The 25,693-nt window shown below is 29.9% G+C and overlaps 1 protein-coding gene across 11 annotated transcripts in view; it reads right to left on the bottom strand.

The window, feature by feature from the left end:
- Nucleotides 1–25,693, bottom strand: part of LOC123290457 (uncharacterized protein YFR016C) — a 95,338-nt gene that overhangs the window by 15,967 nt on the left and 53,678 nt on the right. For 3 of the 11 annotated variants that reach the window (XM_044870658.1, XM_044870650.1, XM_044870655.1), the window contains exons 2-13: nt 19,499–19,828; nt 17,449–18,570; nt 16,046–16,216; nt 14,816–14,902; nt 13,360–13,452; nt 7,996–8,094; nt 5,961–6,035; nt 4,588–4,749; nt 3,267–3,359; nt 2,835–2,968; nt 1,998–2,092; nt 1,833–1,904 (exon numbers count right to left, since the gene is read on the bottom strand). In XM_044870658.1, coding sequence (XP_044726593.1) covers nt 1,833–1,904; nt 1,998–2,092; nt 2,835–2,968; nt 3,267–3,359; nt 4,588–4,749; nt 5,961–6,035; nt 7,996–8,094; nt 13,360–13,452; nt 14,816–14,902; nt 16,046–16,216; nt 17,449–18,570; nt 19,499–19,828 — 2,533 coding nt within the window. Of the gene's footprint in view, nt 1–1,832; nt 1,905–1,997; nt 2,093–2,834; nt 2,969–3,266; nt 3,360–4,587; nt 4,750–5,960; nt 6,036–7,995; nt 8,095–13,359; nt 13,453–14,815; nt 14,903–16,045; nt 16,217–17,448; nt 18,571–19,498; nt 19,829–21,503; nt 21,593–25,693 lie in introns of those variants that run through there. The other 8 variants (XM_044870652.1, XM_044870651.1, XM_044870653.1 and 5 more) reach the window with 8 other exon arrangements.

Raw genomic sequence — 25,693 nt, 5'->3', positions numbered from 1 at the left:
GGACCATTTTTAATGGATAGGAAAGTTTCCTATTTCATCAGTTAGCGTTTTCAGCTTACACTTTCTAATCTTAATAATTTTGAGTCACACGCATAAAAAGGGAATATACATTTTTTCGGAACACACTGTATTTATGTATAAGTATTAATTTTTAAAATAAAAATTCAATTTTTTCAAAAATAAGTGAAACTTAATTTCGTTTACAAGTTGAATACAACATCTCGAACCGTTCCGACAAAATTGAAGTGATTCTACGCGAATTTTTTAATTGATTTTCCTTTAAAATTAAATTTTACAAAAAAAAAAAAAACTCGCTTCACAAATTTTTTTGACAAATTAAAGTTAATTTCTTTCGAAGCGAAAGGGAACGCGATATCTTAGATCGAAACGACTGTTCTTAAATACCAAAATATAAAATAAAATGTTTACCAGTTTCCATATTTAGAACACCAAAATTTTTTGGAAAAAGTTTGTAGACAGAACAATTAATGACAACAATAAAATAAATAATTACTTCTTTTGGTGTCAAGTATTTAACAAATAATTATTAATAAAAAAAAAGAAGTTATTATTTGCAATAAAAACCGACCATTTGAAGGAAATGATGTCATTTTGTATTGTTTTTATACTTTTACTGATAAACACCAAAGTAGCCTATCAGTATTCGACCGTCAGCCCATAATCAAGCGAACTTTCCATGACTGTTTTTCTTTTCCATTTTAAGGATTGATGACTTAATCTGTCATTTATCTTTTGTTCTTGTCTAACATTTCGTTTATCGACTAACTTCATGGTATTAAAAAATTGTAACTAACTTCAGCATGTAGTTTTTGTGTTATCCTATGCGCGCGCATCAAAAAAATTCACTCATCATTTTTCCACAAGTCGTTTACAGAAATATAACTTCAAAAAATCGTAGAAGAACACTAAAGTTACCTTTACATTAATTCTCAACAACGCAGATAAAAAGAATCATAAAATTTCACTTTATTATGAGCTCACGGTCTTTATCAATAATAAAAGATTATATGCATTCTAATTTCCTGACAACATACCTTAAATAAAATCTTATCGACGATAAAAAATGAATCATTCCTACTGATACACTTTTTTTAATCCAAAGTGATGCATTTTTCTTGGATTAGCGAAATTTTTCCCTAAAGATTAGCTCAAAATACTACAAAGTGGTTCAAATTAAATTGATCGATTCAATTTAATTTGGCCATAATAGATTTTAAGCTTCTATCGAGGATTCTATCGAGGCCAGACGCCATGCAGAAAGCTCACAGCTTCTCCGCCGGGATTTTTCCCAGGTTTTCAAGTCCCAGTAAACAAGATGGGCTTGTCGTAACCATTCCTCGATTCGGTAATTTAAGGAGTAACTTAACAGGGGAATGACGGGCTTTGGTAAAAAGAGAAGACCCCTCTAGTGCCAGCGAATTCGATAACGATGGATTGTCCCGGTACCTACACTAGCCTGACTGAATTGTTCAGTGCCAGGTGTCAGTGCAGTTCCTCGAAGCATTGATAAACCATCCTCGATTGGAATCCTGACATCTCAAGGACCCGAATTTCGGTAACACTATCTGAGAAGATGTCGATATGTGCCCTACTGTAATTGAGTCAATCTTTCTAATTAAAAAAAAAAATACCAATCCATAATTCGTGTAATTTGCATGCAAAATTCTAAATTTTTGGGAAAATGTTTTTTAGTATTCAAAACAAAACAAAAAAACACAACTGCAGCCACACAGCACTAAATTTAGGTAAAATAAATCTAAGAAGGCTTTTTTTTTGCCACACACAAGATTTAAAACAAACACAAATAATACCTCGAACTACATCAGGCGGTAATTCGACAGGTTGAGATTCTCTAATAATTAATTCAGGTTTTCGAGGTTTCACTATAAATAATAATTCATAAGATTCTCATAGAAAAGTAAAATACGAGTTTTTATCAAATTTTGGATTAAAAAAAAAAGAAGGAATTAACTTACTTGGTTGAGTATCTTCAACAACTTTTGGTGCAAATAACGCTTTAAAATGTGGCTTGCAATAAAGTGTACCTTCATGACTTTGGTATGTATCCACACTGTATTCAACAAAAAACAAAAACTATGTTAGTTTAATCTTAGACTTATCGAATTTACCCACTCCGAACTCTGATGAATTTCTTAAACTTAAATTAATATTTCGAGAATGATTTTTAGGATTCCGTTGCCAAATAGCAATAGAAGGAAGACTTATCATTAGATAAACCGTATTAAGGATGAATAAATTTTTAACTTTTCTTCTCAGCTTAAAGCTCCTAAGGATGCAAACATTTTACATCCTCGTGCTTTGGACCCAATAGAGTGCCGAAAATGTAGCGTGTGTCTCAAGTTTGAACAGATTTTAAAAAGGGTAGAATCGTGTTTAAACGACATAGTACCTGGATAACCGAGCTTTGCTGACTAAACCCCCACCAATTGCACCCTCTAATTACGGTCCAACTAACCCCCCCTCCCCCACTGCGGACGATCTTACATCCATTATATTATTTTGGAAAATGTTTCGTTTAAATTCGGTTCTACCTTTTCTGGAATCATTTCAAATTTGAGACAGACGCTACATCTTTGAAACTATATTGGAGCCATAGTATCCCACTTTGAGTCCGCTCATTTGGCCGAAGATGGGGGCTTATTCAAATTTTTTGAGAATTTATCTCGTAATATACTCCTTTTTTGCAATTCTGGTGAAAAAACAATTATCTACGTAAACATAACGTTTCCAAACGCCAAATCATGGAGCGGGTAATTTGTATAAAGATAATTAAAAAAAAGATTGGTACTTACTTTAATTGTTTATTGCATTCTTTACATCGGAAACAATTTTTATGCCATATTGCTTTTTCTGCTTTCATTTGTTCCATTTGAAAAACTTGCTTAGAACAAGCCTTACAATTTTGTTCAATTAACCCCGTTGATCCCTTTAACACAAAAAAAATGAAGATCAATCAATAAATTTAATTTTTTAATAATTTTATGAGCTAAAAACTATTTCGTAGCTTCAAAGGGGCAAACCAACTTAGATTCTTGGTCGCCTTCAAAGATACCTTAAAGTGTTTTAAATTACGACACACTTTCTGTAGACAGTTTCCGATACAGATTTCAGCTAAGAAAAATTGTACTTTTACGAACGATTCAAAAAAGTTGAAACTGATTATATTCGTTTCGAAATTAATCACCTACTCAAATAAAAAAATAAAAGCTTTGAAGTGTACTTACATTGAATTTTTCTTGAGCTTTACCAGCATCTGATGATCGTACATGTAACATAGTTTTCTTAGACAATGCATCGAACTTACTAAAACTGGATTTCTGAAACAGAAAGCACATTATTTCATCAATTATTTTGATTTTCATTAACTCCAAAATTTTATATGATTATTTCATGCAAATTTTTTGAGCAAAATGTGCTAAATTACAATTTTTATCTTGAAAAAAATATATAATTTTTTAATTGCTAGTGAAAAATTAAGCCTCATTTACATTTGATAAAATATACGCCAGGGAATATTTTGTTTTCCACAACAAAAGTCATTTTAACAATCGATTAGCGTGGAAATTCAGAGTAAATAGTACCTGCAAGACAGTCAATGTTATTGAGTAAATATATCATGCCAGTTACTGTCAACGCGAATAGGACAGTAACTGGCGGACGAGAAAATACAACATTTATGTTTCACGTCAGTAACCTGCATTGTCAGGGGTAAGTTCAGGTAGATAAATCTGTGGCCTAATAAAGCTACTGGCGACAGTGATAGGTTTTCTTCACTGTCCGTGCCGTATACTTTACCTAATGTAAGCCAGGCTTTAATTCTGTTTACAATTACTTGTGCACAACAAATAAGCTAAATAAAATCGAACAACTTTTGCTGTTTTTACGACGGTGGGTTTAAAGAATTTTACTTCGAATAACAATTTTTAATTAGGAATTTTTCCTGTTTTCATTGTATCTATTCTTGGGTTAAGGGGAAATGTGCGACAAATGTCTGTTATTAAATAGTAAAATGACGCCTATTGAATAGACTAGACGATCTTTTGACGTCAAAATGACGCTACGCAATGCCATACATATTAGGTGGACAGGTAAGTTCGTAGCCTGACATATAGATGGCACGGCTAGTATTAAATCCATATGATTTTTAGTTAACCCTATCCTACAAAAGACAAGTAAAAATTTGACAGCTGTTAATAATTTGTGAAATATAACATTTTGAGTAAACATTTTCAATAACTATAACCAAACATTATTTTTGAAATTGCGCACTTGCGCAGTTCCATGAGATTTTCTCACATCACAAGAGTAATGATCATTATACTAAAGACAACTGGTCTGAAGGGCCAGTACCCAGTAATTCATTCAACGTGCGTCATTTTATTATCTTTGAAATTTACCGCAAATCGAACCCTTCTAGATTAGACATAAAAAGCATTTCTAGCTTTAGTCATCAACAAATTTGTTTTGTAATTTTGCACCTAGTTTTGTTTTGGGGGTAAAATAAAAAAATTAAAAATGTAAGTTAAGATGATTAAGTGATCTTACCGTTTTTGGTTGCGTAAATGACTGCATACGCATAATAAGAGGTGGGTACATGCTGATTGGTTGACATTTACGCCAACTAAACCCACGCTCAATTGTTGCGTAAAGTATTGTGTTGTTATTAGTAGAGTTATTATTAGATGCAAGATTCATAAAACTAGCTCTCTGTTTTTAGTTATTTTTTATTTTTGTTAATTGGTATTTCGAATGTGGCGCGACGGTAGCGTGGGGTGTTTTCAGTCAGTTTGTTTTGAGTTATGTAAGCGCAGCAGTACAACACGCACAAGTACAGTGTGTAACAATAATTTTAAGCAGCACAATATGAACGAGCACAGACAGGCAACACATCAATAATATAAAAATATTTCAATTAATTAAAATTGTTTGTTTACAAACTAAATTAATTTAATAGTGCAGAAAAATATAAAAATAAATCAAGAGATAGATCAAAGATTTTTTTATTGATCAGAATGTGTTTTTATAAAGGTCTATTCACATTATCAAAAAGTCATATTTCTTTTAAGACTAACGAAAAAGTTCGTTACCAAATTTCGATCTGAGGCCTAATTACCGAAATTATTAACCAAATCTAGTGGGGTAAAACTACTGAATTTTGATAATCTATTGGAAAATTTTGGGAGAACGCTAATTTTTTTTTAAAAAGATTTCTTTCCTTGTAAAAAACAGAGACAAGGAGTTTTCCGGTTAAAGAACGTTTCGCACGACATTCTGCACGCGGTTTTGGGATAATTTATCTCTAAATTGTTTGAATATCTCTGCCTCTATTGAACGAACTGAGGCGAATAAAAAAAGAATTGTTTTTTAATAAATTTCTGCATCGATTTTGTCTGCTTTCGAACTCTGGACGTAACAAAATAACCACAAAATCTCAAGAAAATCGCATAATTACTCGCTCCTGACTCTAAGTGCTTTATGATTTAGTGAAATACATCTGTTAATATCTCGGAAATTATGCATCAGATCGAAATTTCGTAAAGACCATTTTCGTTCCTCTTGACGAGCTTAATCTTGTAATAGACTTTTATAGGGTCAATTAAAAAACACCCTGTATATTTTGTGACCAAATTTCAAAGTAATATTTCTCACCAAACTCAATATAAATAGAAATGCTTTATGAATAGACCTTTTCTTAATATTATTTTCCTGTAATTCCACGCAAATAAAATGAACGTAATCATAACACGATAAATCTTCGATCTTAAGGCCACGTAAAATTTTCAGTTATGATTACAGGAAATTGTACCTTTGCGTTCCATTTAAAGCAAGAAGAGTGAAAGTTTTTTTTTGAAAAAAAAAGCATCATGTACAGACAAAGCTTTAAAAATAAATAAAAACAAAATAAAAATAATGCTTACCAAAGCTTTAACAGAGACACCTCTATAAAGTGGCTCCAAATCCAATCTACGTAAATCTATCATAGACTTTGCTCTCTATATGTTTTTTTTTTATAATCATGCATATTTTTGTTATATAAAAAAAAAATGAAAAATTGTTAATAAAAAATTTATTTCATGCACTGCCTTAATTCTATTATTAATATAAATTTTTATTAAGTTCCAAAATTGGAGTCCTTAAGGTTGTTATGAAGAAAATGCTATTTAAGTTTCCAAAAATTCAAATAATAAGGAAAGCCTAGTCAAAAATGAACTTATTCCTGTTCTTGGTTTTCGTGAAAACCGATGTTAAAATTACTCGAGACCTAGAAATGACAGCTAAACAAAAAACTACCACAGTACCCATTTACAAAACATCCTTGTTTTTAATTTTTTGAGACAATTAACAAAAATTAACACAAAATATATGAAATTTAATAACATTGTACCCATTTACAAAACATCCTTGTTTTTAATTTTTTGAGACAATTAACAAAAATTAACACAAAATATATGAAATTTAATAACATTATATTACGCTTGGCAACGTTGCACATGTGTTGAAGATATGTCATTGTATTGTTAACCAATAATTTTATTAACTAATGATAAAATTGTAATTTTATATTAATTTAAATATCAAATAATTTTGTTAGTTGAACTTTTAACGAAATTAAATTTTTCAAATATTTTGTTAAGGTTATGCTATCATGAACTGATCGTAGAATGTCAACATAAATATTTCAGTGTTGTCAGACTTTATAGGTCATAATGTAACTTTTATTAAATACATAAAAATATTTTCAGCAATTTAAACTTAAAAAATTATGTTTTTTAAAGATGGTAGCAGATATTTTGTTCTTTGAATTTTCCACTTTCATAACAACCTTAAATTTCATAAGTGGCATTAGGTATACTTAAATAGCTTGCCAACATGCTATTAATTTAAAAAAAAAATTTTATTTGTAGTCAAATTATGGTTAATAATTCAAGTAAAGCAAAAAATTATTATTATTTTGAGAAAATTAGTAATGGCTGACCTTAACTTCGAAAGAGTTCGAAAGTTTGAATGACTCGTTATTTGTATCTATAGTCTATCGAACCGAGGCCAGTTAACGAAAGGAATTTGTTAATAGCTTCTTCAAGCAACCACGAGTCTACATTCGTATACCGGAAGTAAATATTCAGAGAGTCTTCTTTGGCTTGGCCTGTCTTGGCGGGCGAAAATTTTGATTAATTTTTTATCTTCCCTTTTTAGTGGAACTTTGATTAAAACGATGTTAACCCGACAGCCCTCGAGTTACAAACTTTTTTCAACCTATCTACAGTTTTTGCAAGTTCTTCAGAAATTGTAAGAAATCTCTCTCATCACGAGAATAAAGATGTAAGCAAAAAAATATTAATATTGAAATTTTCGGTCCTGTTCGTGTACATTCGTTAGTTTAATATAAGTCATACTCGGTAAATTAAAAAAAAACTTGTGATAGAAATATGGTGAAATTAGTTTAAACAAATTTATTTATCAAGATTATTTCTCTGCTCTAGTGCATTAAAAAATAAATTTATTATACATTATGTAGAGGTTATGATTTATAAAGTTAAAGAATATTTGACGCATTTGCAGAACGCGTGAATTAAATCTCTTATCACGTGCTTAAAGTTTACCCGGCTTCAAAAGAGTTGGTTTGAAATTGTATAAATAAGTTTATAAGCTTTCAATGAAAAAAGGGCAATCAAGGGCGGGCTCTGGCAACAACGAAGGGTGGGGGGGGGGAAGTACCAGCTTTTAGTATGACCTATTTATTATTGAGGATTCATAACTATTGATTTTTTTTTGCGAAAGAAAAATTTCAAATAAAATATAATAAAATTTAATATTACTGAATCTAAATTCTAAACAAATTTTAATTATTATAAAATTAGTGACCATGCAATAATTCGATTCGCAAGAGAACTAAAGTAAAAAAAAAAATAAATACTAAGCAAAAATTGGAAAAAAAAAAAAATGAATACTAACCGAATCTGGAGAGCTTTCCGTTGATTCGACCGCTGAATTTGGCATTGATGATGGATTATTGTCATCAGGCAAGCTTGTTAAATCACCAAAACTGCGACACTGCATTTCATGGATGTTAATGATTTGGTTTTAATGAATATTAATTAATTAATTTTAATTAATTTTGTTTAGTAGATGAATGAATTATTATATGAAACAAAATCAAATTAAACACAAAAAAATAAATTTAAAAAATATAAAAAACACACAGTTAACAATTTATTAGTTACAAATATTTTCAATTAATGAAAAAAAAAAAAAAATGCAAATGCAGAAATTAAAAAAAAAAACGAGGTTAAGTTACAATGAACAATGACTTTGTTGAGTCGAGCATCGAGTACCGCGGTGAATACCGTTCTGTGTTCAATAAAATACTTCTTTCTTGCTTAAAAGATCATACAAATTATTTATTATGTGCAATTAACAATAATTATTTATTTATTTATTTATTTAATTTATTTACTCTTTAAATAATAATTATTGAAATGTTTCAATGAAACTTTACTTATTATATGTACAGTGTGTCACCACATTTAAGATTAAGCCACACTTATTATACCATGTATATATGAAATATACATAGTATATTAAGTTTAGTCCTAAGTTTGTAACCTAATTAGTCCATTTCCGGTTGTCCGTCCGTCCGTCCGTCTGTGGACACGATAACTCAAAAACGAAAAAAGATATCGAGCTGAAATTTTTACAGCATACTCAGAACGTAAAAAGTGAGGTCAAGTTCGTAAATGAGCATCATAGGTCAATTGGGTCTTGGGTCCGTAGGACCCATCTTGTAAACCGTTAGAGATAGAACAAAAGTTTAAATGTAAAAAATGTTCCTTATCAAAAATTAAACAACTTTTGTTAACATTTTTTCGTAAACATCACTGTTTACCCGTGAGGGCGCCAATTAGGCGGAAATTTTATAATATGTACTATACTTGATTATCAGTTATGTATGTGTCACATGTTTGTATGTGTAATGTGATAAAGAAATCAACACTGACTATGCATGGTATATCAACAATTAACTCAGTCAATTGTTTGTTTTCATTTGTTTTTTATTTAGATTAGTTTTTGCAACTAAAAACTACAAAACGAGCTATTAGCCCTAATAGATTCAAATGGACCACCCTGTATACTCATACAGTGTGTCACCACCTTTAAGATAAAGACACCCTCATATTTTCGTTTATTTAAAGGAATATCGATTTGAAATTTTGCACTTTTTGCAACTTTAAATTTTAAATAAAAAATATTAGTTTCCCATCAAACTCTGTAACTTTTGTTCAAGTTATTTTCTGACTGGTTAACTATAAAACCACCCAAAGACCACCCTGTATGAGTATATAATATAACGTTTAAGAATGAATACAATTTAACAATCAATTTATTATTAAAAAATAGAAAATTGTTTCATGGAATTTCTTTAACACAGTTTGGTTAATAAAAATGTTCCTCGCATTGAAAGATGCACAACATACTGCCTGAGGTTTTCAGGACTACCGAACGTCCTTAAATGATCCAGGTATGGGTACCGGAACACAGGAATACTAGAGATAATCGTGAAACCGGTGAGCTTGCTAGAAATGGCATAAAACTGTCGGGTGCAAGCATCAACAGGCATCCGGCTGTTCCATTTGTGAACTGCAAACTGCTCCTGGGGTTAGCAGTGCACCAGGGTTATTCCAAGAGCTATCACATTGGAAAGAGAAAAAGAAATCATGCATTATCTTCTTTCTAACTGCCCAGCTCTTGTCATGACAAGATAGACTCACTTGAGTCAGTCTATCTTTGAACACTTCTTAAGTCCGTTGAAGTCCTGGTGTTCTTAACCAGCTCCAAATGGTTCATGGAATAGTGGCCGAGACTGAGCTAACCCTATTTCAATATCACAACGAACCTTTTGGTCTAAGTATGTAAACCCCCCCCCCCTCCCCCAGAACAGTCACTGCGAAGTTATGGAGAGTGGGAATAGAATTCTGGCAAAAAGATATTTGGCGAAGACTTGAGACCAGCAATGAAATGCCTTTGAATTGGTAGTGACCGAATAGTCAAATGAAGTTTTACGAAAGAAAAGGGCCCCGTGATCCTTATGCGTCCAGGATCATAAAATATGAAAAAGAAATGCCAAATTGAGTAATAAAATAAATTAGTAATTAAAAAATTCCATAATAAGCTTCAAAATTTTTTTAAATAAGAACGTAAGGTAAAAATATAAATAAATTTAATAAAAATGTGATTAAAAACGGACATAACAACTGATTGTGATCATGATTAGATTTTGTACTGATAAGAACTCATTGTCAGTCATTCTCATCAGTACATGCATGTATACAGCTGAGAATGGATGTATCTGCTCTAATTCATTAGATTATTAAACATACGCATTCTTGTTAAATACTAACTGTTCTCCGTCAATTCGTATCCGAATACCTGTGTCTTAGCATAATGTTGAAATTCTGATGAATTTTAATACATAAAAATCCCGTTTATTCGTTTATCCCGATATTCGTTTACGCTAAGCTCCGAAACTACTCAACTGATTTCAATGAAATTTTGTAGATGTATATTTTTTGATCCAACTGATAAGATAGGGTAGGTTTTTATCTTGACTAATGAACGAGAACTTTAGTTTTTATATAGAAAGTGTTGAATTCACTTGTAAGTTCTATTAATTTTCAATAGATGGCACTGAGAATTATATAATTTTCCTCAAACACTCTTATGTTTTTTTTTTGTATAAGTTTTCAATAGGTGGCGTTATATTTCCAAGATTTGTATAAGCATACAAACAGACAAACATTTCTGTTTTATTAAAATAGTAAATGATAAATATTTCAAAATGTTAATAAATTTTTTATTTTATTGATGAATTTTAATTAAAATATAATTGTAATTAATTTTTAATTGCTTATTATTTATTTGTCGATTCAATAATTAATTCAAATCATGTTCAAATCATAAACAGCATTGTTAATTGTTTAAATACTCAACTATTAATATAATTGAATTATTAAGGAGGATCCCTCACCAGTAATAGAAAAAAATAAATTAGTAGAAAATGATCCAAATTTTTAGTATGTTGTAGTTAACGATACATATTATTAAATAAAAAAAAAAATTTGGGTATCTTATCGATCAATTAAGAGAGTAATTAATTAATTAAAAATACACTAAATAACATAGCATGAAATGAGGATGATTATGTTATTTAGTGTATTTTTAATTAATTAATTACTCTCTTAATTGATCGATAAGATACCCAAATTTTTTTATTTATTTAATAATATGTATCGTTAACTACAACATACTAAAAATTTGGATCATTTTCTACTAATTTATTTTTTTCTATTACTGGTGAGGGATCCTCCTTAACATTCAAAATAGGATTGGTTGAATGTGAAACTGATATCACATAGTTTGTTTGTATTGATTAAAAAAAGTCTGTGATAATAAAAAAGTCTGTTAATAACAAATATAATAATTTTTAAATAATGTACATAGTACAGTTAAATATATCTATTGTGTTCATAGATGATGACATTTAATCTGACTAACTTTATGACGTTTTTGATTAACTATATCGTATAATACGGTAGTTTATTTGGGGGGGGGGCACACTGTATAAATAAATAAATAAATAAATAGTTACCTCAATAAAAATGACAAATAAATCAGTCATGAAAAATAAATTCAATTTCAAAATATGTCAACAAATAAAAATAATGTTTTCCACAACTGTATTACTACGTGTTGGTTTTCAAAAATAAAAGAAAATGTGTCAAATAAAATTTTATCAAAAAACCAAATATTTATTTTTTGTTTTCCTTATAATTTTTCTTATGACTCAAGTAAAAAAGAACCAATCATTTTTTTTTATATAATAATCAAAAAGTTTGATAAATTATTTTTCATTCGATATTTCTAAAAAAATTTTCAAAAAAAAAGAGAAACAATCAAGGCAATCTATTCATTTTTTTAATGGTAGTTAGAAATGTACAAGATGTCACAAAATAAATTGGCGAATTTAAGCTAATAGCAGTATTGAAGTCATACCACTAAGCAGTAACAACTTCTAAAAATTGATATTAGTCTTAAATATATCCTAAAATGTCAAATGTGTGAAGTGTGATAACGCTATATTTCAAATTATTCTGACTTAAGGATGTACGAGCGCCAGGAAAATTTTGGAAAAAAGGCTTGCTTTTTATAGCATGTATAAGAAATATATCATGGATATACCTAAGTTTAGTCCCAAGATACTACTAAAGTATACTAAGTTTAGTCCCAAATTTGTAACGCTTAAAAATATTGATACTATGAACAAAATTTTGATATAGGTGTTCATAAAATCACTTAATTAAGCCATTTCCGGTTGTCTGTCTGTTTGTCTGTTCGTCTGTCTTCACGATAACTCAAAAACGAAAAAAGATATCAAATTGAAATTTTTATAGCGTGTTCAGATCGTAAAAAGTGAGGTCGAGTTCGTAAATGAGCAGCATAGGTCAGTTGTCTTGTGTCCGTAGAACCCAAGGTTTACAAGACCCATCTTGTAAACCGTTAGAGATCGAACAAAACTTTAAATATAAGAAATGTTCCTTATAAAAAAATAAACAACTTTTGTTTGAAACTTTTTTTTGAAAACATGACTGTTTACCCGTGAGGACGCAAATTATGCGCAAATTGTATAGTATGTATTATATGGGAATATCAGTTATACCATGTGTGTTTGTACCATCTAGGCATATACATATCTGTAGTATGACAGAATACATCCGTTTAGTAATGCATCTAAGCGAGAGGTATTAGAGGTACTACAGATACGATACGACAGATCTTCTGTTTTATGCATGCAGAGAGTGGGAGTTTTGTTGCATACTTACTAGTTATCTGTAACTAAAAAACTCCCACTCTCCAAGCGTCTTCCAACTAGTGTTAAATACATGTATATAATACCTCTCGCTTAGATGCATTACTAAACAGATGTATTCTGTCATACTACAGATATGTATATGCCTAGATGTGTATGACGTATGTGTAATGTGACATAGTAATCAACACTGTCTATACATGGTATTTCAACAATTAACTCAGTTAATTGTTTGTTTTCACTTGTTTAAGTTTAATTTTGAAATTGAATTTATTATTTTGTTCAAGGAATTAAAGGACTAATAAACAAACTTCATGCATTTCATATTATTCTAGTTAAATGAATGTTCCGTCTTCCGTCACCAAAATGTAAGTAATTTTCTAAATTAGTATATTATTATTATATAAGTAAGGACTTTTAGGAGTAATTTGTAAGACATAAAAGTTAAAACATACCAATTGTTTAATTGAAATTCCAGTTGAAATAATTGGTTCACTTTTTTTAATTGATATTGATCCATTTATCGATTGATCACAATAAGTTTTTTTCTACATAATCAGAATTACCAACAGAACAGAACAGAAACGAACAAAATACAAATCATACAACAACAAATCATGCAACAAATAAAAAAATAAAATCAAAATAATACAAAAAAATTAATAATAAACAAAGAAAATAAATTTTACAAGCAGGGCTGATATTCAAAACTTGATCAATTGTAAATTTAAATCGGCTCATTTCAAAGGTATTTCTAACGATTTTATCGAGAACGTACTATCTTAAAAACAGCAGCAAACATATTCGCTCCGTGCGTGAGTTTCGTTTCCATGGTAACGATACACTACTTTAATTATAGAATTGTATGGATGCATATATAATTGTATGGATTGCATTTAAGACTTACATTTAAAATTTAATATTATTGTCTCACAAATTTAAATAAATAATTATGATAATTTACATTTGAAAAATAATATTTGTGCAATTTGATTTCTTATTTTCACAATTTTTAATGCATTAAGTTTAATTAATTCGTGTTTTACAATAATTTTAATTTGACATTTTCTATAACATTAACATGTAAAGAACTGCAAATTAGTAATAACAGCCCCCTTTAACTCCAAAATTTTTCACTGGAAGCGCTGGCATCGATTTTATTGTCCCTACCATGACTACGCACACTACGAATAGTCTCTATATTAATGTAATACTCTTGTCTAAATAATAGTGAACTACTTCAGTAAATTTGTCAACGCTACAACCAAAACTACCATACATTGCTCATCTGTGTAACACAATATAGCAAGCATCACATGGTCACAGAACAGAAGTAAATTGTACATCGTTACCGCTTATACAATTCACTTTTGGAATTAACTAAATATTTGTTAAAAAGTAATCCTTGTTTTATAGTTTAGACCTCAATTTGGAGGCCATTTTTTTTGAGGTACACACTTCGTGATCATGGGAATGGATTCGTAGTGTTATTAAAACCAAAAATCCAAGAAAGTTACATAAACGCTTTTTTTGGGTAAATCATCGATTTTTATTTGTTTCGTTTGAAAAGTACTTAATGGAAAGTGTTCTTAGCTATGTCTAATTGAGATTTTAGAGTTCCGTACCCAGAACAACTAAAAACTAAGCGATGATCCTCAAAATCGGAGGAGGTTCAAAGGAAAAAGGAATTCAGTTAATTTAATGGAAAATTAGATACGTTTCAAGTGCGAGCTTAGGGTTCCGTATCCGAAAAATTCCTCGGTGGTTTTTTTAAATTTTGTAAATTTTATTTATAGTCTTATGCCGTTAGAAATACTTTGGAAGGTGGTTCCTCAAAAATTTATGTATTAGCTGAATATCAACCATGCTTAGAATTAGAATTATAAATAGAAAATAAAAAGTAAATCTTACCAAATTTCGAACATTGACTTGTGATAAGTCATCTTCAATATATAATTGATCTTTATGATTATGATTATTAGTAGAATTGTTTTCATTCTGAAAGTTAAGTGCAAAAACACACACAAAAAAAAAACAAAATCAAAATCAACACTTAGAAAACACAAACACTTACAATTTATTATTATTACAATACTTAGAAAGTAAACTACGCGTGCACTTTAAAGTTCTTAAACGAATTTAAACAAAATTATTATTAGAAATTTAGATACAAATATTACAGACTCTTAAACGAGTTAGAAACACTGAAAAAAAATTCAAATATGGCGAATGGTGCCATACATGTGCTACAACTACCGTACGGAGTTGAGTGGTGAAGTTGGCACAAACGCATGAGTTGTTTATATAAAATTAATATACTGTCTAACAAATTTCAAATATTGTTGTTTTGAAATTCAACATAACTTTAAACTTTTAATCTTTTTTTTTTTTGTTGGTTCTAGCACTTATTGAAAAATACTTATGTGATTGTCACAACCACATGAGCAGGTTGTTACATATGCACTACCAATGCTTGTTACATATGAATTAAAAAATATACTATATATAATAAAAATGATCAATAAGTTTATGTAAAACAAAAGTTAAATAACAACAATCTTCATGTAGTTGGCTTAATCACACATGGACTAGACATGATAGATATCCGATCATGCGATTCGCTTTATTTACACAATTATATAATCCAACCAAGTACAATTTTATTTTCCATCAATAAAATGCATGACTTTAAAATAAAATCAATCTCTTTCATAGAAGTAATGATTTTGTTTATTTAACTTCAATGATTTTGTATCAATGAATTCAAATTTTAAATTCAATCAGATTTTATTGCAAATACAAATATTAAGCTGTGCTTCAATCCAATGATTAGGAAATTGTTGGAAAGTATTTTTACTTTATTTCAATATGAAACCGCCAATTTCGAGATGAGGTTGTCATTATTTTATTTTATTTTTTTCAGTGCATAAAATATTAAAATGGTTCACCCCTGTATGAGTAATATTTTGATCTAGCTCGGATCCGCTAGTTTTAACGGATCACAAAATACATTTTAACAATAAATACTTCAATAAAAATATTTGCGCATGCGTATTAAAAATAGTGCAATGGTAGTTTATTTAATTACAATTGTAAATAAATAATTAAATAATTAATAAATGGTTTGTTTTTAATACTTACAACAGAAATATTTTCTTTTTCATGATCCTTTTTCGATTTTTTTGATTTTTTCTTCTTTAGATGTGTTTTATTATCTGCAATACTGTTTGAGTTTGAATTATTCATTGTATTGCTGTTTTCAATTGTTTCTGAGGATACCGTTGTACTCGTTTGAATTGTGGTGCTTGTATTCTAAAAAACAACACATCACAAACCGAAATTAGTCAACAAACTACACAAAGCGGAAATCTTTTAAATAAAATAAAATGTTTTTTAAAAAAATGATATTCATTCTAGTTGGGAAGAATAAATTGCTAATTAAATCTTACTTGGAAAACCTTATTGGGAAAATTATTTTTCCATAGTCAAAGATGTAACAGAAAAACATTTGGCAAATAACTCATGGTTTACGAATGATATTTATCACCTAGGTTAGGTTAGGTTAGAGTGACTGTCCTGGGATGGGACACACTCAAACCATAGAGTCCGTTGTAATATCGAAAAAGGGTTGGCCCATCCCGGCCTCTACTTCATGAACCATTTTGAGCTGTTTAAGAACAGCAGAAGTGCTTTGACGTCAACGAACTTTAGGTCAGAGAGGTCGTCAAAGAGAGGCTGGCTCAAGTAGGTCCATCTTCTCATGGCAAGGACTGGGCAGTGACAGAAAAAATGAGACATTGACTTCTCCTCCTCAAAACTGTGACTGTTCCTGCAGTAGTCGTGATACACTGCCAAGCCAAGGCGTTCCGCATACCTGCCGCCCAGCCAGTGTTCTGTAACAGTCGCAACAACTTTGCTAACAAAGGCCCTTGGAATTGATATAAGATCTTCGGAACGCCTACGTTTGACCCTTTTGAAGATATTCTCAGTTTGCGAACGGAACTTCCGGATAAATTTTGATGCTTGTGTCCGACAACGTTGTGCTATTTCTTGCAAGCTCTTTAGTTTCAAAATTTCCTGGAATGTCTCTCTGTCCCGGTACCCATACCAGGTTTACATTCATTTGTTCAACCAGCTCATTTAAGGATGTACAGCAGTCCTGTGCACCTTGGAGGTTAGATAGAAGCTACAGGATTTAAGCGATGCTTGGCTGTCGGTGAAGATAGTAATGTCACTGCACCTAAGAGTGTTCCTAACACCTATTTAACACCCAGGAAACATATTCCACTAGGTTTTAGTAAAAACTGAGCGGGTTATTCTGTTACACCTTTGACTGTACTTATTAACAAGTTTCTCTCATATGACTGGTTAGAGTAATACTCAAAAACCCATAATTTTGACTCCCCCCATAATTTTAACCCCTACCCCTTACGTCTAGACTTGTTGGTATGATTTTTTTAATAAAATGAAAATGATAAAAACAGTTCACACGGACAAAGAAAGCTGAATTAAAAATTAATAAAAAAAGACAAAAAACCACTCACAACTAAATCAAGAACTAATTTAGTACTGTTAGTATTATTGGCACACTCTTCTTCGATTTCGACATCTTCTTCATCGTCATCACTATTTACAACATCTTTTACGAATTCGATCTTCTCATTTAAAGATTTCGATTCTTCTAAATGTCCATTACTCTCTATTACCTCATTTATATTCGCTTGTACATTATCTACTTCATCTTTCACTTGGTGGACATCACCATTCACCTGGTGGACATCCTCTTCAGCTTGATTTGGTGCATGATGGATATCATCTTTAATAAGATCTGGTGTTTGATGAATTTCACTTTCTACAAGATCTGGTGTTCGATGGACATCATCTTCACCATGACTTGGTGATAGTTTCTCAACTATAATTGTATCCTCGCTAATATTCTGTTCAATAGGTTCATCGTCATCATTTGATATACAGATATAATCACAATTCTTAATCTCTTGCTCAATAATCTGTATCGAATCTTGTACTTTAATCGTTGATTTGACACGAGTTAACGATTCCGAGTAATCACTATCTTGTGATATTTCACGTTCATCTTCTGGTGATATTTCACCATTTGAAATATCTTGCACCAGGTCGTCTTGTGGATGATGTCCATTATCATCTTCGTTAGCAACAGCTAAACGACATAAATTTTCATTTTTAATAAATTCATCAATTGAATTTTCTTCACGTTTAATCGCTTGTAATATATCGAAATTTTCATCGGTCGGTGTGAACGCTGGGGATGTAATTGTTTGTGAAAATAGTAGCGCCATATGATCGTCATTTCCACCAAGCATTAATTTATCTTTAATTGATGATGGTTTTTCAATTTTCCGTACAATTTCGTAAGTATTTCCATCGTCATCATCTTTTAATACTGAGTTTTCTTCATTAATCCGTACAATTGGATCTTCGGTTTGATTAATATGTTCTTTTTCATTTTCCAGAAAATTAAACGTTTTTTCTTTAATGTCGGTATCGATATATTCTTCATTTTCTTGTTCACCATTTTCGTTACCCGCAATTAAATCGTTTTTATCGATATTTATTCCATTAGTTGTTAAATTTTCTTCGGCTTTTGATTTTTCTTCATCCTCATCATTTTCACCATTATTTACAATCTGTGAAAATTAGTATGAAAAAAAAAATCCACACAAAACGAGTTAAAAAAAACAAAAAGAAAATTGTACAGTTAACATATGTTCATAGTACAGTAAACGAAGGATAAGCCTCTCAAATCTTTTCCATAGCTTCAATCGACTTGAAAATTTGATTGCATCGTAGCGCCTAAACGGATGATTTTTTTGGTATGGAGAGTGTTCTTAGCTATTTATTTCAAGGGCGAATTTAGGGTTCCGTACCCGAAAAAACTTAAAAGTTCGCGATGATCTTCAAAATCGGCTCAGCTTGGAAAGACTTTAAAGAAAAAAGCAATTTAATGGCGTGTCTTCTTAGATATGTTCCAAGTGTAAGTTTAGAATTACGTACCCAAAAATTTGTCGGGGGTTTTTAAGTTTAGTAAATTTCACTTGTTATTTAGCTAATCTATAAAAAAAATAAATTCTATAAAATTATGTAGAGGTTATGATTTACAAAGTTGAAAAATATTTAACATCTTCCTCTTTTAACCATTTTTTTTAAAATTAAATTATAAATAATTTCATATTAATAATCTGTACGGGGGAGAGGTATTTGAAATCGAACCACCCTCCGTGCATCCGCCTCTGCATGCGACTAAAGATTACCGAACGGTTGACGCGTGTACTGACAGGTTAAGAAATAACACTTTAAATTAGAAAATTGTTCTTTTTAAAATAATAAAAATGTTCGATCCGAGAGTATTTTAGATTTGAGAAAGAATGTATAATGTATAAGTGACCTAAGGATCGAAGTAGATTGTAAAACTTGAGCATATGTTAACTGTACTGTACACTGACAATATGAGTGTAATATAAAACACATGTTATTTTTGACTAACATGGATAGGTATAAAAAATAAAATAATTTTCTTTTTTTTTTGTAAATAATAATAAAAAAATAAAAACTAACACTTGTATTAGATTGTGTCATGCATAGCTTTTCCTCGATACTACTGCTAGTGGTGGAAATATTATTAGATAAGCGTGAATTAAGTTCTGCTTCAATTAAATCTTGTAATGATACATCAGGATCAGTTTGCGTTTGCGTTAGATCTGTTGATGTTGCTTCAATTGCTTTGGTATTTGTTATTATTTCACAACTATTTTGTTCAGCACTGCTCTTGCGCACAACACAGCTTTCAGTTACAGCTTCAGTTACAGCATGTGTTATTTGCACTTCACTAGATTCTGTTTCAATAACTTCACTACTTACTGTTCGTTTCTTTGATATTTCTGACATCTGAAAATAATCAAAAAATAACATTCAATTAATATCTTTATTTTTTACTTAAAACTACTTTACTTAAGGTAGTACAAGCGCCAAGCCAAATTATGACTTGTTGTTGAAATAATTTTTACCTTATTTTCAACTTTAATGATGAGTTTTATTTTAACTTCATGAATGTACACGAAAAATAAAAATAAAATTTTTCGATATATGCCTTGGTTTTCGAAATGTCGAAAACTAAATAATTAAACAAAATTATCAATTTTCGATATTTTGAAAATTACTCCAAATATCGAGAAATTGTATTCTTACTTTTAGTCTTATATTGTCAAGTTATAACAGAATTCACCATCAAAATTGAAGATCAAAATTGAACCGTGCTCATACATCCTTAATTAGTCGGGCCCAACGGTTTGTGTCCACTAATTAAGGATATGAAAAAATAAAAAATGCGAATTTTGTCATGAAAATTGGTACATGGGTATAAAAAAAATAATCTAAGCAATTTTTTCGATATTTCTAAGCATCTATGACGCTTGGCAAAATTTTAAGAATCGGTTCAATTTGTCAATTTGTAGTTAGCTAAGTTTTAAGTTCAGATTTCGTTTAAGTATCTAAAAAAATATGATCTACCACTCTGTATGACTGTGCAAAATTTCAAATCGATATTCCTTATAAATAATGAAAATATGAGTGTCTTCATCTTAAATGCGACACTTTGTATAACACGATTGTGGTGTCAGACACACACACACACACACACACACATAACTAATATTCCAATATAATACAATCTATTTAATGTTCTTACTTAATTTACGCCCTCACGGATGTTTATAAAAAAAAATTTCAAACGAAAGTTGTTTATATTTTTATAATCAACATTTAAACTTTTGTTCTATCTCTAACGGTTTATAGGATGGGTCCGTCCTCCAGATCCAAGATCAAATTGATCTATGATGCTCATTTACGAACTCAATCACACTTTTTATGTTCTGAGCATGCAATAAAAATTTCGGCTTGATATATCTCTTCATTTTTGAGTTATCGTTATCACAGATAGACGAACAACCGGAATTGAACTAATTAGGTGATTTTATGAACACCTATTCGTTGTGTGCGTAGTCATGGTAGGGACAATAAAATCGATGCCAGCGCTTCCAGTGAAAAATTTTGGCGTTAAAGGGGGCTGTTATTACTAATTTGCAGTTCTTTACATGTTAATGTTATAGAAATGTCAAATTAAAATTATTGTAAATGAATGAATTAATTAAACTTAATACATTAAAAATTGTGAAAATAAGAAATCAAATTTCACAAATATTATTTTTCAAATGTAAATTATCATAATTATTTATTTAAACTTGTGAGACAATAATATTAAATTTTCAATGTAAGTCTTAAATTAAATCCATACAATTATATATGCATCCATACAGTTCTATAATTAAAGTAGTGTATCGTTACCATGGAAACGAAACTCACGCACGAAGCGAATATCAAAATTTTGTTTGTTGCATCAATATTTTTAAGTATTACAAACTTGGTACTAAAATTAGTATACCTTGATATATATTTCAATATATTACAGGGTATAAAAATCATGAATATTCCCTATTATGTGTTAAACAATTTTTGTTAGAAAATAATTGTTTTCCGATAAAAATCAGAAAGCAGAATGACTCACATAATAGCATTGTGATTGTTGCATTGATACTTCCATTTTTCATTAAAATTCAACGATCGTATATATTTTTATCTTGAATAAACTGAACAAACAAATTAACTAACAATACTGAAACACAAACAACACACTTTTGAACTGTTCACTGTAAAGTGTTCACAAAACAATCAGTTAAATACAAATAACTTGATGTTCGTAATTAGATCCCAATAAATAGTTTTAAGTATATAAAATAAAAGACTTAAGTAACGAAGGTTTTAAATAATATACTTAAGTCTATGAATAATAAAAATGTGTAGTCGAATAGTGAATAAGTGAGGTTATTTTTAAACACTACTAAACAATTCAATCAAATAAATTTAGAAATCATGTTTCATCTGGTGACTAACTAAAACTTAAACTTAACTTACAACAAAACGTAACTTTAATTATAAGAATACCGGGTGTACATAAAAAGGGGAGCGGTTCAAGAAATCACTTCCTAGATATGTAAGAGTGTATTTGAACAATTTGGAAAATAATAATAACATGTATGGAACACGAAGGTGGATAAGTATGAGTATGAGTATGAGTATGGAGGTTAGCGGGCCATGCTCGAGCATCAGGCCTCGAAGCAATGGTTCAGAGCACTTAGCCAAATAGGTCCTTGTACTCTATCCCCGCTACGCTTTTCAGTGGCTATTATAACCAACTGATGTACTGAAACCCAGGATCTGCCTAGCGCTGAGTTTCCTAATTTCTTCTGGTTCGACTATGGCCAGACCAAACCATTTCCTTCGCTGCTGTATGAGCGCCGTGCAGTAACAGAGAAAGTGGATCGATGTTTCTTCTGACTTTCCGCATCTGTCACACGCGGGAGATTGTCTTTTTCCAATCTGATGTTGGAACTTGTTCAGGTTAGCATGCCCTGTGAGTAACTGTATATATAAATATGATTATTATTAATGGGTGTGGTTTGTTTGTTTACGTTCAATAGTATAATGTTTACTCACAATCATATTTGTTTTCTGTCAATAATATAATAAGAATATAAAAAGTGGGATAATTTGACCAAATCCAATTAAATCATTTTATAATTTTTTTTAAAAATCCCTTCCATAGTTCAATATTATTCAATTAAATATAATAAGGTCTACTGGTTATCGAATGATAGTACGTGAATGAACAAATTTATCAATTTTTGTCATAAACATATCTTCGAAATTAGGCCTTAGATCCAAATTTGGAAAAGACTATTTTTGTTGCTCTTGATAAGCTTATTTTGGTAAACTGAATTTCTGCAGTCAATAACAGAACACGTTGTATATGTATACGTCGAGAAGGTCTTGTGCCTACTAAGGGTCATCTAGTATCCTAAACAGAACAAAGTTTAGTAGCAATTTTTGGATTAAATAACGAGCTATTAATTATGATTTGTCGTATTCTTTATGTTGGAAATTTTTATCGATTAATGTTAGGTCAAATTGAAAAGTAGTGGAAAATGAAATTTACAAGAATTTTTTGAATTTTTTGACCTAAAATCAAATTTTGTATTCAGTAGAAGACAAATATCTCTGTTATAATTAAACTCTGTTAGAAAAACGCTTAGAACCATAAATTTTCTTATCTATTTTACTCTACACTTTTGATATAATTGTTTTGGTACACTCCATATACGTAATTAAATCGAATCGGTTAGCACGTTTTAAAAAAATAAACCGATGACTAATTTAGTTTATTAATTGTAAGAGCAAATCAGAATAAGTCAAAACAGTTATTTTAGATATTTGATAATTTATAAAATATTTTGTGAATGGGGTAAATATTAATTCAATGATTTTATAACGCTAAAGAAAATTTTTCATGATTCATTTGAATGTGGGAAAATTGTGTGAATCAATGTATTTTTTTCACAAGAGTAGTGGGCGAGTCCCCATTTTTTTTCTCAAATAGGATAATAAATAAAAAAATTTAATTTTCTTTGAAATTTGTCCCTTCTGCTACTTTTATATTCTCATGGATATACATCGAGAAATACTTAATAGTTCATTTCATATTATTTAAGTTTACACACAATAATTTCATTATTTATGTAATAATATTGCCTATATTTATAAATAAATGGATACTTAATGGATACGTTTAGTCAACATTTGGTATTAAGAACTTAAATTACAATTTTTGATGATTAATTCGATGAAAACCTTTCGTCAGATTTGTTTCAAAAAACTTATTTTAGCCCCAGACCTAAAAAAAGGGGTGTTATAAGTTTGACCGCTATATGTGTGTGTCTGTCTGTCTGTGGCATCGTAGCGCCTAAACTGATGAACCGATTTTGATTTTTTTTGCTTCGTTTGAAAGGTAATTTAATGGAGAGTGTTCAAGTGCGAGCTTAGGATTCCGCACCCAAAAAAACTATAAAATTGGCGATTATCTTCAAAATCGGCATCTTCAAGTTGGCAATAAATTTACAACATATAAGAAATTCAAATTTTTATGCATATACATGTGTTAATCTCCGATCAACATATCAGCATAAAATCCCGGAAATATTCAAAATATTTCACGATAATAAAAATTATCTTAAAAATAATAATCCAAAAACAGTAAATAAATAATTTATAAATTAGTCAACATCACATCACAAACAATACAATCTTATTTGTATTGTTATGGTGGTGTGGTATTCAAGAATTGTTTCTGAACGTGGTTTTGGGTTTATTTGATTTGAACAGTCACAGTCACAGTCAAACAACAACAAGTAAGTTAGTTATAAGTTTTATTAATTGATGATAAATTATGAAATAATCACATTGATATTTTGTAGAAAGTGAGATAAATATAAGACATTACATTAAGTATGTGACATTTTTATTATTTTTTTGTAAATAAATATCAGTCATATAATATTAATATATATCAATAATATTTTTACTTATAAAAATAATGTTCAAATCACAATATATCACAGGGTGGACCTTTTTAATTCTATTAAGGCTAATAACTGATTTTGTAGTTAATTAATTAAAAAATAACTTCAACAAAAGTTGAAGAGTTTGATGGAGAGACATCAGATTGGACTTATTATACCATGAAATATACATAGTATATTAAGTTTAGTCCCAAGTTTGTAACGCTTAAAAATAATGATGCTAGGAAACAAATTTTGGTATAGGTGTTCATAAAATCACCTAATTAGTCCATTTCCGGTTGTCTGTACGTCCTTCTGTGGACACGATAACTGAAAAACGAAAAAAGATATCGAGCTGAAATTTTTACAGCGTACTCAGGACGTAAAAAGTGAGGTCAAGTTCGTAAATGAGCATCATAGGTCAATTGGGTCTTGGGTCCGTAGGACTCATCTTGTAAGCCGTTAGAGATAGAACTAAAGTTTAAATGTAAAAAATGTTCCTTATCAAAAATTAAACAACTTTTGTTTGAAACATTTTTTCGTAAACATCACTGTTTACCCGTAAGGGCGCCAATTAGGCGGAAATTTTATAATATGCACTATACTTGATTATCAGTTATGTATGTGTCACATGTTTGTATGTGTAATGTGATAAAGAAATCAACACTGACTATGCATGGTATTTCAACAATTAACTCAGTCAATTGTTTGTTTTCACTTAGTTCTCCGGTTTGCTTTAGTAATCAATTTATATCCTAAAAGATGTTATTATTGCAAGAAGAAAACACGCTAGTTTCTCTCGATTAAATGCAATAATGGCATATTTTAAAGTCGAATTTGTTCCGAAAATTAACGTTTTTAAAAAAAAATGTTTAAAATAAAAAATGTAATCGACTTTCTAATTTAAAGTGTTATATCTAAATTGACTATTAAAGTAACCTGGAGAACTAAGCCTAATCTGATACCAGAACGAGATCTTCCTCACAAAACTCGATAACTTTGGCTCAATTATAACAGATCAACCTATATTAATAAGTGTTTATTAGTGAGTCAATATTAAAATATGTATTTTTCAATGTACAAAAAAAAATAAAATATCATATTTTATATTCTTGATAAGTACCCAATTAGTAACTTATTATTTCAGATTCGAAATTTATTTATTTTCGTGTGGATTTTTTTAAGCAGAAAAATCATTATTTTCTGGGCTAATTTTTAAAAGGGTATATCATAAATTTGGGTAAATCATAAAGGGTATATCATAATAAAAACTCTCTTAATTGGTCGGTAAGATACCCAAATT

Source organism: Chrysoperla carnea, chromosome 1, assembly GCF_905475395.1.
Source record: "Chrysoperla carnea chromosome 1, inChrCarn1.1, whole genome shotgun sequence".
Lineage (NCBI taxonomy): Eukaryota > Metazoa > Arthropoda > Insecta > Neuroptera > Chrysopidae > Chrysoperla > Chrysoperla carnea.
Note: the sequence above shows the minus strand (reverse complement) of the source record. Positions and strands in the feature narration are given on the sequence as shown.